The sequence below is a fragment of the Rhinatrema bivittatum genome, chromosome 1 (assembly GCF_901001135.1).
Source record: "Rhinatrema bivittatum chromosome 1, aRhiBiv1.1, whole genome shotgun sequence".
In the NCBI taxonomy this organism is placed as follows: Eukaryota; Metazoa; Chordata; class Amphibia; order Gymnophiona; family Rhinatrematidae; genus Rhinatrema; species Rhinatrema bivittatum.
In genome coordinates, this window is record NC_042615.1 from 414743288 (window position 1) to 414759578 (window position 16291).

Below are 16291 nucleotides of genomic sequence, written 5' to 3' on the forward strand. Positions count from 1 at the left end.
TCAGGACTCAAAACAGCAGAAACCTTATCTATGAAAAGGCAGCAAGGCAAACATTACATCAGGCTCTAGAACAATAATACGCCACCTACTGGGCAAATAGAACAAACCAGTGGCCTTTTCTTCGTACATCGAGGACTTCACGAATCTGATACATGTCATCGGCTTCAGAAGCAACCTGGGAAGGGTCAGAAGTTTTGCGAAGGGCCAAGAGAGTACCAATGATTTAAGCAAAGAGACATGAAATGAATTGTGTATTCCTAAGGTTGGTGGGAGATGGAGCTGGTAAGTCACTGGTCCAATGCGTCGGGTGACCGGAAAGGGTCTAGGGGCGAACTGTTGCGAAGGGAGCTTGAGCCAGATGTATCGGGTACTTAGCCAAAGCTTTTGGCCCGTCTGAAACTCTGGAACCGGTCGGCAATGAGTATCCGTGGACTTCTTAGCTCATGCAGCGGCCTGGTGCAGACAAAGGTTGGTCCGAGTCCAAAGGGCCTGGAGAGTGTCTGCCTTGGCCTGGGCCGTGGGTGAGGGTACCGAGATATGGATTGGCAAAGGAAGCCGGGGTTGTTTGCCATACACAAGTGAGAATGGAGAGACTCCGGTGGCTGCTGCAATGTGGGAGTTATGGGAGAATTTGGCCCAAGGAAGCAACTCCGCACAGTTGTCCTGTTGGTCATTGGAGTAGGCACGGAGGAAACTTTTGAGGGAGCGGTTCATCTGCTTCGCTTGGCCGTTGGCTTGAGGGTGGTATGCGGTAGTCAAGCTGATGGTGATCCCGAACGTCTTACACAAGGAGTGCCAATAGCGGGCAACAAACTGGGGACCTCTATAGGAGGCGATGTCCATGGGCAGGCCATGCAGGCAAAACACATGAGAAAAAAAAGATGTGCTAGCTCAGGGGCTGATGGTAAAGCAGGTAAAGGAACAAAATGAGCAATTTTGGAAAACTGGTCCATGATGACCCAGATGACCATATTCCCCTTCGAGGCTGGAAGGTCCACTATAAAATCTGTGGACAAGTGGGTCCAGGGCTCTTCGGGTGCTGGCAGAGGTTGGAGTAGTCCCCAAGGGCGCCACACTGGTGGCTTCTGTTGGACGCATGTTGGACAGGAGTCCACGCAGGCGTGGGTATTGGAGGACATGGTGGGTGCGTCCCGGATGACCAGCAAACATGGAATCGTGCGCCCAGAGCAAGACCTTATCTCGGAGCTGGCGAGGTACCACGGTCTTCTCGGCTGGAACTGTCATGATAGCGGATAGACAGATGCGAGCAGGATCGATAACAACATGGCTTGTATTGGGTGTCTTCAGGATGGAAGGAGCGGGATAAGGCTTCCAACTTGGAGGTTTTTCTCCGTGGGACGATAGCGGAGTTCGAAGTTGATTCGGGAAAAGAATAATGCCCAGCAAGCGTTGAGACACTGGGCATGTCGGAGAGGCTCGAGATTTTTCTGATCAGTGAAGATCGTAAACTTGAACTGGGTACCCTCCAACCAGGGGCGCCACTCTTTGAGGGTGAGCTTGATGGCAAGCAGTTCTCGATCCCCTATACTGTAATTTTGCTCGGCGAGGGAGAACTTCCGAGAGTATAACGAGCATGGATGAAGGACTCCTTTGGTCGAGTGTTGACTCAGAACCTCCCCAGCCCCTATGGCAGAGGCATCCACTTCTACAATGAAGGGGCAGTTCGGATCTGGGTGGCATAGACAAGGACCCAAAAGGAAGGCATCCTTGGAAGGCAGCGAGGGCTTCAGGAGACCAATTTTTGGTGTCCTGCCTTTATGGGTTATGGCCGTGAGGGGCGCCACTAACAGGGAGTAATTCCCGATGAAATGGCAAAAGTAATTGGTAAATCCTAAGAACCTCTGGAGCGCACGGAGGCCCACAGGCCTAGGCCATTCCTGGATGCTTTTAACTTGCTGGGATCCATCATGAAGCCACGTTGGGAGATGATGTAGCCTAGAAAAGGCAAGCTCAACCTTTCAAAAAGGCAGTTATTGAGCTTGGCGGTTCTCCTGTAGGTGTTGAAGCACTGTGAGACATTGGCACGGTGAGTGATCAGATCTTTGGAAAAGATAAGGATGTCGTCTAAGTACATGACGACCTTGGTGAACAGAAGGTCATTGAAGATTTCATTTATCATGCATTGGAATACCGCAGAGGAATTACAGAGTCCAAATGGCATTATGAGGTATTCGTAGTCTCCGTCCCTGGTTTTGAATGCTGTTTTCCAAATGTCTTCAGGATGTATGCGGACCAGATTATAAGCGCCTCGCAGCTCTAGCTTAGTGAAGATGGTGGCGCCCTAAAGGCAGTCAAATAGCTCTGGGAATAAAGGTAGAGGATATCTGTCCTTACTGTAATGGCATTTAAGCCGTGGTAATTGATGCATGGTCCTTCTTTGAGACGAAGAAAAAGCCCAAGCCCGTGCCCGCGAGCGACCTGGAGGGACGGATGAAACCTTTTGCTAGGTTCTCTTGGATATATTCCGACATTGCTCGGGTTTCTGGTACAGACAGAGGACTCCCAATGGAAGATGTAGCAGGTAGCCAGGAACCAGTAGAGGTATCGGAGAGACCGAGGCAGGTCCAGATGAGGCAAGGATCCAGAGGCCCGGGTGGAAAGGACAGGCCAGAACAAGAGTAGGTGACGCCCGGGCAGCAGAAGGCTGAAGCCTAGTAAAGCCAAGTCCAGGGAGATACCAGAGGCATAGTCAGGAACAGGCTGGAATAGGGGCAGGCGGCAGAGCGAGACAAGGTACAGCGAGGCAAGGGTCAAAGCTGGTAGTCAGTTCTGAATGTGGTCCAAACGTAGCAAGGGTCAAAGCCGGTAATCAGTCCTGAGTGTGGTCCAAACATAGCAAGGGTCAAAGCCAGTAATCAGGCCAAGGCAAAAGCTAGGAACCAGGAACGGAGTCAGGAACAGGAACCAGAAACGAAGTCAGGAACAAGGTCGAGCAATGAGTGGCGGGCCCTGCCTTAAGTAGCAGGGCCCGATGATGTCATCATCTGGGGCCGCAGGTTAGTTTCCCGGTGCGGCCCCTTTAAATGTTGGCAAGGCGCACTCGAGCAGGCCTAGAAGAGGCAGGACACTGGATGGCATTGTATCCCCGCGGCACATGTGGGGAGACCCGCCGGGAGCCGGGGAGGTCCGCAGAGGAGAAAGGAACGGCCGAGGAGGCAGCGGGGGTGCGGGAGCGCAAGTGGCTGCCTACTGCCGCCAGTGAGGACGGGCCGGGTCCGGGAGCCGGGCGATGGAGATAAGTAGGCCTGGTTGCAGGCCTGCCGTGGGCGGGACACGCAACAATATTTGGCTGCAAACTGCCTCTCATTAGGGTAGAAAATACCATAGTGAACCATGGATTAACATTTATTACCTTCTAATTTTAAAGCAGCTTAATAGACAGCCATAAATGTTACATAGAAACATAGAAATGATGGCAGAAAAGGACCAAACAGCCCATCCAGTCTGCCCAGCAAATTCCCATACTTATCAGTTTCCCAGACTGCCAAGGTCAGGGCTCTTATTGGTTACTGTTTTGAGCCCATTTTCCCTCCACCCCCTGCTACTGAAGTAGAGAGCAATGTTGGAGTTGCATCAGAAGTGTAGTATCAGGGTTATTGGTTACGGGTAGTAACCGCTGCATCAAGGAAGTTACCCCCATGCTTATTTGTTATCACAGACTGTTACAGTTCAATGATGTCGTTGCATCAACAGTATGAAAGCTTATTGATTAAGGGTAGTAGCCGCCACACCAGCAAGCCTCCCCCATGCTTCTTACTTCATTCCTCTCCTCTAGCCTTTAGGGATCCACAGTGTTTACCCCATGCCCTTTTGAAATCTTTCACCGTTTTTGTCTTCACCACCTCCTCCAGAAGGGCATTCCAGGCATCCACCACCCTCTTCGTAAAGAAATATTTCCTGACATTGATTCTGAGTCGTCCTCCCTGGAGTTTAATCTCGTGGCCCCTAGTTCTACTGATTTCCTTCCTACAGAAAAGGTTTGTGGTGATCATGCATCATTAAAACCTTTCAAGTATTTGAAGGTCTGTATCATATTTCCCCTGCTCCTCCTCTCCTCCAGTGTATACTTATATAAGTCCTTCAACCTCTCCTCATAAGACATTTGATGGAGACCTCCCACCATTTTGGTCGCCCTTCTCTGAACTGCCTCCATCCTGTCTCTGTCCCTTTTGAGATACGGTCTCCAGAACTGAACACAGTACTCCAGATGAGGCCTCACCAAGAACTAGACAGAGAGCTGGTAGAAGATATCCAAAAGGTTGGAAGGAAGAGAGAAGTGTTAATTGGAGATTTTAATCTGCTGGATGTAGACTGGAGGATCCCTTTTGCGGAATCTAACAAAAGTAGAGAGTTAGTGTATGCCCTGCAAGGGGCTGTTTTCAAACAGATGGTTATGGAACCCACGAGAGAGGGAATTATTCTCGACTTAGTGCTCACAAACAGGGATAGTGTCTCAAATGTCCGGGGTCCACCTCAGCACCAGTGATCATCAAACAGTATGGTTTGATATCGCAAATAGAAAACACTGAAGTCACACAACTTCAAAAATAAGGACTTTGTTGAAATGGGGAAATTCCTGGAGGTGGAACTTGAAGACTGGGAGAAAATGGAAGAAGTGGAGCAACCATGGGCCAAACTAAAAGGAGCAATTTCAAAGGCCACTAATCTATATGTTAGAAAAGTAAACAAAAGCAGGAGAAATAAGAAACCTACCTGGTTCTCAAAGGAGGTGGCTGAAATAACAAGAACAGCATTCAAGAAATATAAAGGATCCCAAAAATAGGAACACAGGGAAGAACATCTGGTTAAACTGAGATAGATGAAGAAAGTAATCAGGAAAGCAAAAAATCAGGCGGAAGAAAGGATTGCCAAAGAAGTTAAGAGAGGTGATAAAATATTGTTCAGATTCATCAGAGAAAGGAGAAAGGTCCGAAGTGGTATAGTGAAACTGAAAGGTGTGAAGGATTAATGTGTGGAAAGAGATGAAGAAAAGGCGGAGATATTAAACAAATACTTCAGTTTGGTGTGCACTAAGGAAGACCCTGGCAAAGGACTGTCGCTAGTTAACAAGTCTGTGGATGGGGATGGAGCAGACAAAACCCCGTTTACGGAAGAGATTGTATGGAGCTGGGAAAACTTTGAGTGGGCAAAGCCATGCGGCCTGATGAAATTCATCCTAGGATACTGAGGGAGATCAGAGATGTGCTGGTGGGTCCGCTGAGTAACCTATTCAATAGATCCCTGAAAACGGGAGTGGTGCCAAGTGATTGGAGAAGGTCGGTGGTAGTCCCCCTTCACAAGAATGGGAGCAGAGAGGAGGCTTGAAATTACAGGCCAGTTAGCCTCACCTCAATGGTAAGAAAATGAATGGAGACTATTATTAATGGAGAAAAATAATGGATAGTGAACTACCTACTATCTGGTGGGTTGCTAGATCTGAGACAGCATGGATTCACAAGGGGAAGGTCCTATCAGTTGAATCTGATTGATTTCTTTGGGTGACTAGAGAATTGGATCAGGGAAGAGCGCTTGATGTGATTTACTTGGATTTTAGTAAAGCCTTTGATACAGTCCTATATAGAAGACTCATGAAAAAAATGAGAAGCTTGGGAGTGGGTGCCAAGATGGTGGCATGGATTACAAACTGGTTGACGGATAGAAGGCAGCGTATGATGGTAAATGGAACCTACTCTGAAGAAAGAATGGTGTTAAGTGGAGTGCTGCAGGGATCAGTGTGTTGGGACCGGTTCTTTGTGAGCAACATTGCGGAAAGGATAGAAGGTAAAGTTTGTCTATTTGCAGATGATACTAAGATCTGCAACAGAGTGGACATGCTGGAAGGAGTGGAGAGAATGAGATGAGCTTTAAGGCAGCTTGCAGAGTGGTCAAACATATGGCAACTGGGATTCAAGGCCAAGAAGTGCAGAGTCATGCATCTGGGGTGCGGTAATCTGAAAAAAATGTATGCAATGGCAAGTGAAGGGCTGCTGTGTATAGAGCAGGAGAGAGATCTTGGGGTGACTGTATCTAGTGATCTGAAGATGGCAAAGCAATGTAACAAGGCGATAGCTAAAGCCAGAAGAATGCTGGGCTGCATAGAGAGAGGGATATAGAGTAGGAAAAGGGAAGTGATAATCCCCTTGTACACGTCCTTGGTGAGGCCTCACCTGGAGTACTGTGTTCAGTTCTGGAGACCGTATCTCAAAAGGAACAGATACAGGATGTTAACTGTTCAATACATTAACTTGTGAAAATACACTATATAATTCTCACTGTTTACCTGGGGATATTAAGGAAAATAAGGCCCTCAATATTTGGCAGCTCCACTTCTTGCTGGTCCACTTGAAGTTTTAGATTATTATGAAGATTTCTGTTGTGACTTATCTTCTGCAATCCAGCTCTGACATACACTCCCTTGTTGTGAAACCTAAGAACAGTAAAGTGTTTTCAGATGTTTTGAAATGTATTTTTTTACATTTTGTTTATCATGCATTTAATATAAAGATTCAATAAAATCTTGAGAAGAAATCATGAGTTTAAGCAAGTAAGCAGGCATAGTTAATAATATCACAAGAATAGAAAAAAAAACCTCACTAACAAATCACAATTATAGTGGAAGCCAGTTCTGCACATCAATAAGTAATTATGCTAATAAGAAATGTACCATAAGAGAGATTAAATATCTATTTAAAAAGGGAAAGAAACAAAACAAAGAATTTACTCTAATACCAAAGTTGATGGAACCTGAGCTTGTTTTTCATGCTCTGTGTTATCATTCAGGGAAAGTTTAACTGTTAGGCTCAAAGAATATAAAAAGGAAGCATTTTTCTACTAATAGCATTTACATGGAACTTTTAGTTCAAAACATATGCCTAGCTGAGTTACTCTGAGTCTTAAGAGCAGAAACTGTGTTTGCCTTAGAAACATTGGAGAAAACTTTGACCTTCATCTTCAGGCATGGTTCCCCTCACTGGTCTAAGCAACTAGTTTCTGTTCAGCTCAAGTGTTGTTGATACAATTAGAGTTGCTGAAGTGATTTAATCCCTCATCAGATGCTTCCCCAAAAGCTTTTAAATCCAGGCTCTCCTCAGAAATATGAGACAGTTTACCCTGCATACCTTCAGTTGCTTTTTTTTTTTTTTTTTAATAGTTGAGGAAGATAATATATTTTTGTTACCAGGGTAACGACTGAGAGCAAACCTTAAGAATTTCAGTCAGACAATGCTTAAAACATTTCTAAAGCAGACACCAAAGGAATTTTAGGAAAATGTATAAAAAATAAATTTCAGCATCAAATTAAGTTTAAAAACTTGGCTTTTTCAACTAGCTTATCACAAAGAGAATGGGGAAAAGAAAGTAGAAGGGGGACAGGCAGTAGAACATCTGCACACAGCACCTAATTTGTGCACATTTTATTATTTTATCTTACTGCTAACATAAAATATACAACTTATAAAATTATACTTGTAAATAAAATACCTGTATAAAAGGACAAGATTTACCACATTCACCAAATAGTATTGATCATAAAACTATGTAACCGAATCTTAATGGCACCTGTCTAGAATGTATGTTCCTATACATTTATCATCATTATTTTATGTGCCTTCCTGTAAACCGTTGTGATGGTATTTAACTTAACGACGGTATAGAAAAGATTTTAAATAAATAAATAACTACGTTGTATATATTCTCCATTTTAGAGCACAAATATCCTGTAAATTATCTCTAATAATTGCTTCTCGAGCTCCAAATATTTCTCAATCTGCTTCTCAACCCCATCAACTCACTTATTAAGCTCCTCTAAGCATATCTCATGTTATGAAATCACTCTTATTTTACAATGATTTCAGAACAGTAGTTCAGGCTGTAATAACTCATTTGACTATTACAATGCAATGTGCATTGGTCTTTCCATGACTCTGATACATTCCCTTCAAATCCTGCAAAATGTGGCTGCTTGTCTTATAACCGGCAGTAGTATGAGGGAGCATATTACTCCAACATTATTGGAGCTATATTGGTTACCATAACGATGGTGAATAATCTATAAAACAGACATGATGATTCACAAATTTCTTGTCCTGGACTCCTTCCCATGAGCAAATTCCTTGTTGTGGATTTATAATCCTTCTAGAGCTCTTAGGTCAATGAAACATGGCCTACTGGACGTGCCATCACCACTTGTGTTTCACCGAAATTAGGAAAGGAAACATTTTCGATGGCTGGCTCTGTAACCTGGAATTCATTTTTTCAAGAACTGTGTCTCAGACTGAAAAGAATTTAAAAGGCAATTAAAAACATTTGTTCAGACAAGCATTCCTTTAGTCAGCATGGCAACTGCAGATACAGGCTTGTAATATTTACATAGTACTTATTCTGTGCTTTAGAAGTAAACTTATTTTTTGTTCAGTTTTATTTATTATGTATGTGATGCCGCTTAGAGCTTAGGCATTCGAGGGATATACAGTTTATAAATAAAATAAAAAATACAATTTATTTATATTCTTCAAAGACTAAGAATTGTCCAACACCAAAGAAATCTGGACATTTGGAGGATAATAACTTAAAAGAATTGCGCATGGCAGCATATACACTTGTATGTGACCACATATAGTTTTGCCATGGTATTTTATAATATGTGTGTATACGCATGTTATAAAATTTGTGTAAGTTTACCCCACAACATATGAGTGCATGCAGGCCAATGCGCGAATACATGCAATGCATTGAAACCATGTATTTCAATGCACAGAACATGCGTACTTTACTACTTATTTTTAAACTATTAGTGCATATATTTTACACGCATATATTTTACTTGCATGAGCTGAGATTTACAATTGTAATTGGTGTATTTCTTTTTTTTTTTTTTTTGCAAAATATTTTTTATTCTGTAGCTAGTCGCATGAGTAAAATTGCCAGTTTAACTAGTTTACTAATTTGCCCAGTCCTTCTCCAGGTCATCAAGACAATCTTGATTCTTCTGACTCAACTCCCCCCAGTTCTTCAAGACCTCCTACCCAGTCAGTATTACACAATAAACACGTTTAATATCACTTACGTCAGATAACTAGCAGGTGTAAAATTATGCAAGTTGGAAAATGTATGCATGTGTCTTTTAAAATAGCAACTTTCGTATGTAATTGTTGGCTCTGTCCAGGAACACCTCTAAACCACCCCTTTTTTACATGCATACATCTGCGCACAAAAGTAAAAATGCGTTATCTATTATGGATGTTTATAAAATATGGATTACATGAGTAGCAGCTACATGTGCACCTATATGCTAATTTTTATGGTGATTTGAAAATTCACCTTTAAGTGACTTGTCAAGTCCCAAAATATCACCTTTCAGATCTCCTCTAGCGTGAATGTAATAGGTTTCTCCATATGAAAGCTGCCCTGCAACTCCTGTCGACTGTCCAAGTTTGCTGATGGTACCTGGTTTCCTACAGCCTACAATCTGAGGATGCCATTCCCATTGATAATCTTACTTTTCCAGCCATAGTTCCTGCAATCTCTTCACCCACAGCTCCCTGCAGCCAAATATAGCATGCTGATGTCATCAGTCAGCGCTGGAATAGCAGAGGCACAGGGCTGACTAACACACTCCAGTCCACGGCAGACAAGGGTCCACTTTCCCCTCTCCGCCCCCACCTCTGAACACCCTGACAACTGAGCCCTGAATCCTGCTAGAAATGCATTACAAAGGAATCTACTGATTCCTCTACTGAAGGGAAACTGAAGCACAGCGTAAGTCTTCGATCTTCCTTTATTCTTAACCATACTTTAGAAGAAGAAAAAAGGCAAAACTTTAGCAGGAAGTCTGGAATTCTTGCAATGCACAACCTCTCCTACAGTGCCATCTTGGCTTTTTTTTTTTGTTTGAGCCAGGGTAGTCCTAAGACTACCGGATGAATGGATTTCTCCAGTACCAGTAATTCAATTTCTTCTGTGTGGAGGGCGCAAGTACAAAGTTGAACTGGCTCTGTGGTCAGGAATATTCGACTGTGTAGCGGTTCTCCATAGATGGAAGCAATGCACAAGGAAGTCTCCAGAGGGCGGGTTTTTATACCCAGTAGTTGAACTAGATAGTTGAGGATAACATTGCCTCCTGCTTCGGAATCCACCAGAGCAAGAACTGGAAAAGACCGGGAGTCCCAGATCAAGGTGACTGGTACAGATAACTGTGGGGCCGGTGATGTTGCTCCCAAGTTCAGGACCCCAACTGAACTTAGGCCGGGAAGTTTCCCAGACGGACAGGGCAGACCTGCAGATGGTGGCCAGGTGCTCCGCAATATAGACACAGGCCTGTTTGTCTCCGCCAGATGCGCTCTTCCAGGGACAGCCGCCCATGGCCCAACTGCATGGGCTCTTCCATCTTGGCCACAATAGAGACCCTAACGGAGGCAGGGTTGGTGGTGGGTGGCGAACGGGAATGAACCCGAGAGGGCTTCTTGGGCATCTGATTCTCCCGGTGACGCTCTTGGAGACGATGATCAATTCGGCCCATCAAGTCTATAAGGTCCTCAAGAGAGGAAGGGAGCTCCCGTGCAGCCAGCTCATCCTTCAGCTGCGGGGATAGTCCATTCAGGTAGATGGCTCGTAGGCAGTCTTCCTGCCAAGTGAGTTCAGAAGCTAAAGTCAGAAATTCTATTGTGTTGTCGAATAGACTTCTTTGACCTTGACGAAGATGTAACAAACTAGTGCTTGCCACAGCATGCCGCCCAGGATCATCAAAGGTCCATCGAAACACGGCCACGAACCAAGACAGCTCCCTTAGAAGGGAGTCTGATCGCTCTCACAAGGGAGAAGCCCAGGCCAGCGCCTTCCCTTCGAGAATAGACAAGATACAGGTGACCTTGGTTAATTCATCTTGGAAGACAGAGGGCTGAAGAGCAAATTGCATATAGCATTGGTTAATAAACCCTCTGAAGAGTTTGGAGTCACCATTGAAATGTGGTGGAGCTGGTAGGGCAACAAGGCTCTAGGAGTGGAAGGAGATGGCTGTTGATGAGAAGAAGCCGGTACTGGAAATGGGTTGCTAGTTAGGGCATGAAGCTGGGTGTGGAGATGTTCAATGGAGGAGGCCAATGCCTCAAGATACTGCTGCTGTTCTTGTACTTTGGAGGCCAGGCCAGGAAGGCCCTGGAGAGCGCGCGGCTCCGCCGAGTCCATGGCCTTTGCGACCTGTTGCGCCAGAGGTGGACCCTTGGACTGAGATGGGGTTGATGCAACCCATAGGTAGGGACCTACGAGTCCCCACCGTCAGCAGGTGAAGTGGGCTGATGGTCGGAGGCCAGCTGGTGCTTCACCAATACCAGCCTTCGTTCCCCGCAGGTTGAGCCTTTGGGTGCCGGGGCCAGCTGGACTTAGGTGGGCCTCCGTATGTCATCCATGAAGTGATCGAGGGCAGCCCAGAGACAGCAGTAGAGAGATGATACAGTCTAGTACTGGATGAGGTAGTGTCCGAAGACTCGGGCCCCAAAGGATCAGAAGGGGGGCGTCCGAGCAAGAGCAGGCCAAAACCTTAATAGGCTAAGTCCAGGATGTAGGCTGAAGAGGTGTTGTAGAGCAAGCTTGAGTCAGGGCTGGCAGCAGTCTGGGAGTAGTGGCAAGCAAGGCTAAAGCCTGATGATGGAGATAGTCAAACGTAGTCGGGCAAATAGATGCCAGACTAATAAACAATCAAAAGGGATGAAAGGTTGGTGATTTAGGAGCAAATGCCAGACCAGTTTGTGTTGCATTGGTGGGGGAGAAATATGGAGACTTCAGCTTTTCGTTGTGGTTTGCTATGGTGCTAGGGGCACCCTAGAAACAGCCGGCTTTTGTTTTATATCCCTCTCGAGGGAGAGAGGTAATAAATATATGAGGGAGTATCAAGTCTTCCTGATGAGCAATCAAATTGTGCACTGATTCTATTCCTAGAAGGTGCTAGGAATATAAATGATGAGAGTATTGAGTCTTTCTGAGAGTTGATTATAAATATGATTTACAATCACATGTACACTGATAGTTCAGAAGCTTTTGGTAAAAGGTAACTTGCTGTAAAATCTTGAGTAGTGATTTTAAAGATGGACAGTAGAGGCAGTAGAGGAGAAGATATGAGAAAATGAAGATTTTTGCTAAGACATCATTTTTACTGATTAATGTAGGTTATGAAAGATTGTATGAGATAAGAAACTGACACATGTGATATTTTACCTTTTAAAACATGGGAAGAACATTTTCTCAGAGCTCGCCTCATGGCACAGAGGAAAATCGTCTAATCACCAACAAATAGATAAAATGTATGTAAATTATGGCATGGCTTGACTAAAGATAATTGTGAATTACAGTTTCCATTAGAAGGGACATTTAATATGGAAAAATTGTTATATTTAAAAGAAAAATTAGAAGAAAAATAAAATGAATCAAAAACAGAGTATGTTTTTTTCACTTTGGATGAAAGAAGCTGAAAAATGAAATCAGATTTCTATTAATGCTGGAATTAAAGATTCTTTGAAAAAAACCTCAAAAACAGATTTAGAAGGAACGAGAAAGAAATTGAATGTTCTATGTATAAAATTATTTAAACTACAAGAATATCCCAGAACTTCTCTGCATCCAGTCAATACCTTGGAAAGGTGACAAAAGATAATTCTGACTATGAAAGGGCAGTGTTTAAGAACATCTGTTGCCCTCCCCCATACAGCAGATATCATGGAACAGGTATGGGGGAGGGGCCCCCCATTGTTAACCTACCTTTTTGCAGGCTGATTCAATATAAAGTGCGGGAGAGCCGGCGCTCCTGACGCACGCCCTCGCACCTCTCCTGGGCGCGCGATTCTCTATTTAAATTAGGGCCTGTGCTAATAAAGAGGCGCTAGGGACACTAGCGTCCCTAGCACCTCATTATTAGCGGAAGCAGCGGCTTTCAGTGGGTCCGACAACCGACGCTTAATTTTACTGGCATCAGTTCTCAAATCCGCTGACAGGCATGGGTTTGGAAAACAAACGCTGGCAAAATTGAGCATCTGTTTTTGAACCTGCCGACTGGCGGGCAGATATTTTTTTTTTGTTTTTTTTTTAATCTTTGGGACTTCCGACTTAACATAATAACATAGTAATGACGGCAGAAATAGTCCATCTAGTCTGCCCAGCAAGCTTCCCAAGATAGTAATTGCTATGATATTAAGTCAGAGAAAAGCAGTTTTTTCTGCTTTTCTGTACACTTTTCCGGTACTGTCTATGGTTAACGCCTGCCTTTGGGCATGTGTTAATTTCTGAGAGTAAAAAATGCGGCTTGGGCGCACATTTTACTTTTAGTATCCCGGGCGACTAACTAATAGGCCCATCAACATGCATTTGCATGGGATGAGCGCTATTAGTTTTCGCGAGTTTGGACACGGTTTTCAAGGCACTATTATCCCATACAGTATAAGGGGTAATAGATGCGCGTCGAAAATGTGCGGCCAAATGGGTGCTAAATGGTGCGCTCGGCTGAGCGCAACATACTGAATTGGCCTGTGGTGAGGGAAAGGAAAAACAGCAAGATGAACAGTTACCTGGATCTGGGAAACAGGCTTATAAGCAGCAAGTGAAAAGTAGTTTGTTAGATCAATCTCGGAAAGAAGAATTGTTGTCATCTCCATTAATTGATGCTAAGACCCCTAAATCGTTAGGGTCTTCAGGACATCATACTGATGATTCAATTAAAGGACTGAGGTAAGCTTAGCTATATGTTGGAAATTACCCTTTCAAACAATATCTAGTGCTAATCGAGGTACTAATTATACACAACAAGTGTATGTGCCTTGGCCATGAAGTGATTTAGTGGAAATTAAAAATTCCTTGCTGAATTTTAGAAAAGAATCAAGGAAGTGGATTGAGGAGGTAAGAGCAAATGGAGGAATGGGAAGTCCTCTAACGAGGAACAAAAAGGAAATCATTCATTTTTACTGTCACAAACCAGGACACTTGTACAGAAATTGTCCTGATGGTCCGATGCATGTCCCACTTCGACCTCTACCTCATCAGTATCTTTCATCAACTGCTCCTAAGTATACTCTCAATCTAGGGACCATGACCTAACATATAGGAATTTGTGGAGACTGTCAGAGCCCTTATGCATAAATCAGAAACTGTACTAGTGTAATTAGGTCCCTTGCATATATTGCAGGCTTTTGTTGGCTAATAAGTTGAGGGCTAAACGCATGCAGAACCTCATTACAAAGATCAGGGATGAAAAGGGGACACTACTTACCTCTAATGAGGACATAAGGCAATGTTTTCTTCGGTTTTACTCCAAACTGTACCAAGGCAGCACTGATGTTGCTGCTACTGACATTGAGGCCTTTTTGAGAAGTATTTCTCTGCCTCGATTGTTTGAGAGTCATTATGAATCACTGGATGTTGAAATTACTTCTATGGAAGTTTCTTATGCCATAAAGCAATTGAAGGTAAATAAGTCACCTGATCTGGACGGGTTCACTGCCCGTTTTTATCAGAGTTTTGTGGAGGAGTTGGCAGGTCCCCTATCTCAAATGTTTAATGCACTCCAAACGGGGGGTAATCTGTTGCCGAATTCCAAATTGGCTGGTATCACCATCCTAGCAAAGCCGGGAAGGGACGCCACAATGTGTGGCTCTTACCGGCCTATATCACTGTTAAATATCGATCTCAAATTATTGGCTAAAATATTGGCGAACCGGTTAAATAATTATATTGCATATTTAATCCATCCAGACCAGGCGGGCTTTATACCAGGGCGTATGGCCTCTGATAATGTCAGGAAGATTATAGACTCTGTATGGTGGGTTAAACGTTGCAAATCCCCCTTCTTGTTGATGGCTATGGATGCTGAAAAAGCCTTTGACTTTGTTCACTGGCCATTTCTCTTTCAGACCCTTGAAAAAATGGGTTTCGGTCCCTATTTCATTAATTGGATACAAAAATTGTATGCCGGGCCTCGGGCATGTATAAAAGTGAATGGGGGGTATTCTACTTATTTCCCAGTTGGAAGAGGGACTAGGCAGGGGTGTCCATTATCCCCGCTATTATTTGCTATCTTTATTGAACCACTTGCCCAGAAAATTAGGGAAGCTCCAGGGGTTACAGGCATCCAAGTGGGTAATTTCTCTTCTAAATTGGCCATGTTTGCGGACGATGTGATTCTGACATTGACTAACCCTGTGAACTCCCTACCGATAGTGGTGGATATTATCAAATCATTTAGTCGGGTCTCGGGATACTCCCTTAATTGGGATAAAACTGAAATCCTTAATGTTTCCCTTGTAGACTCCCAGGTTAAAATGCTTAAAGCAGTCTTCCCGTTTAGGTGGGCCAAAGAAAAAATAAAATATCTGGGGGTTTATATTGGGGCTCATAAGGACCTATTTAGTCTTAATTATCCTCCCTTACTATCTAAAATGTATAGAGAATTGGAAGAGTGGAGTTGCTACCACATATCGTGATTGGGGCGTATAGCCACTTTTAAGATGAATATTCTCCCTAGATTGTGCTACCTATTTCAGACTCTACCCGTTAATATTCCCACCTGCATGTTAGTAAAATGGCAAAGGCACCTCATGAAATATGTATGGCAAGGTAAGCACCCACGAGTAGCTCAGAAAGTGTTATTTCGTCCAAAACTGAACGGGGGGATGGCAATTCCCAACTTAGGGGTAGATTTTTTAAAAAAGCGCGATCGCGTACTTTTGTTTGCGCAGCAGGCGCAAACAAAAGTACGCTGGATTTTATAAGATACGCGCATAGCCGCGCGTATCCTCTAAAATCCTGGATCGGCGCACGCAAGGCTGCCGATTTTGGGCAGCCTGCACGCACTGAGCCATGCAGCCTGCCTCCGTTCCCTCCAAGGCCGCTCCGAAATCGGGAGCGGCCTCGGAGGGAACTTCCTTTCGCCCTCCCCTCACCTTCCCCTCCCTTCCTCTACCTAACCCACCCCCCCGGCCCTATCTAAACCCCCCCCTTGCCTTTGTCCCTAGATTTACGCCTGCGAGAAGCAGACGTAAATCTACGTGCGCCAGCAAACTGCTGGCGCGCCGTCTTCCGACCCAGGGGCTGGTCCGGAGGCCTGGACCACGTCCCCGGGCCGGCGCCACGCCCACGGTCCCGCCCCCGAAACGCCGCGTCATCCGGTCCCGCCCCCCGACACGCCCCCTTCGAAAAACCCCGGACCGATGCGCGTCCCGGGGCTCTGCGCACGCCGGCGGCTTATGGAAAATAAGCGCGCCGCGCGCAAGGCCCTGCTCGCATAAATCCGGGC

General features: G+C 44.6%; 1 protein-coding gene across 1 annotated transcript in view; it reads right to left on the bottom strand.

The window, feature by feature from the left end:
- The window catches only part of DGKQ (diacylglycerol kinase theta), a 513416-nt gene that overhangs the window by 59503 nt on the left and 437622 nt on the right, over window positions 1–16291 (bottom strand). The window contains exon 20 of the mRNA XM_029602759.1: window positions 6302–6448. Within this exon, the coding sequence (XP_029458619.1) occupies window positions 6302–6448 (147 nt within the window). The remainder of the gene's footprint in view (window positions 1–6301; window positions 6449–16291) is intronic.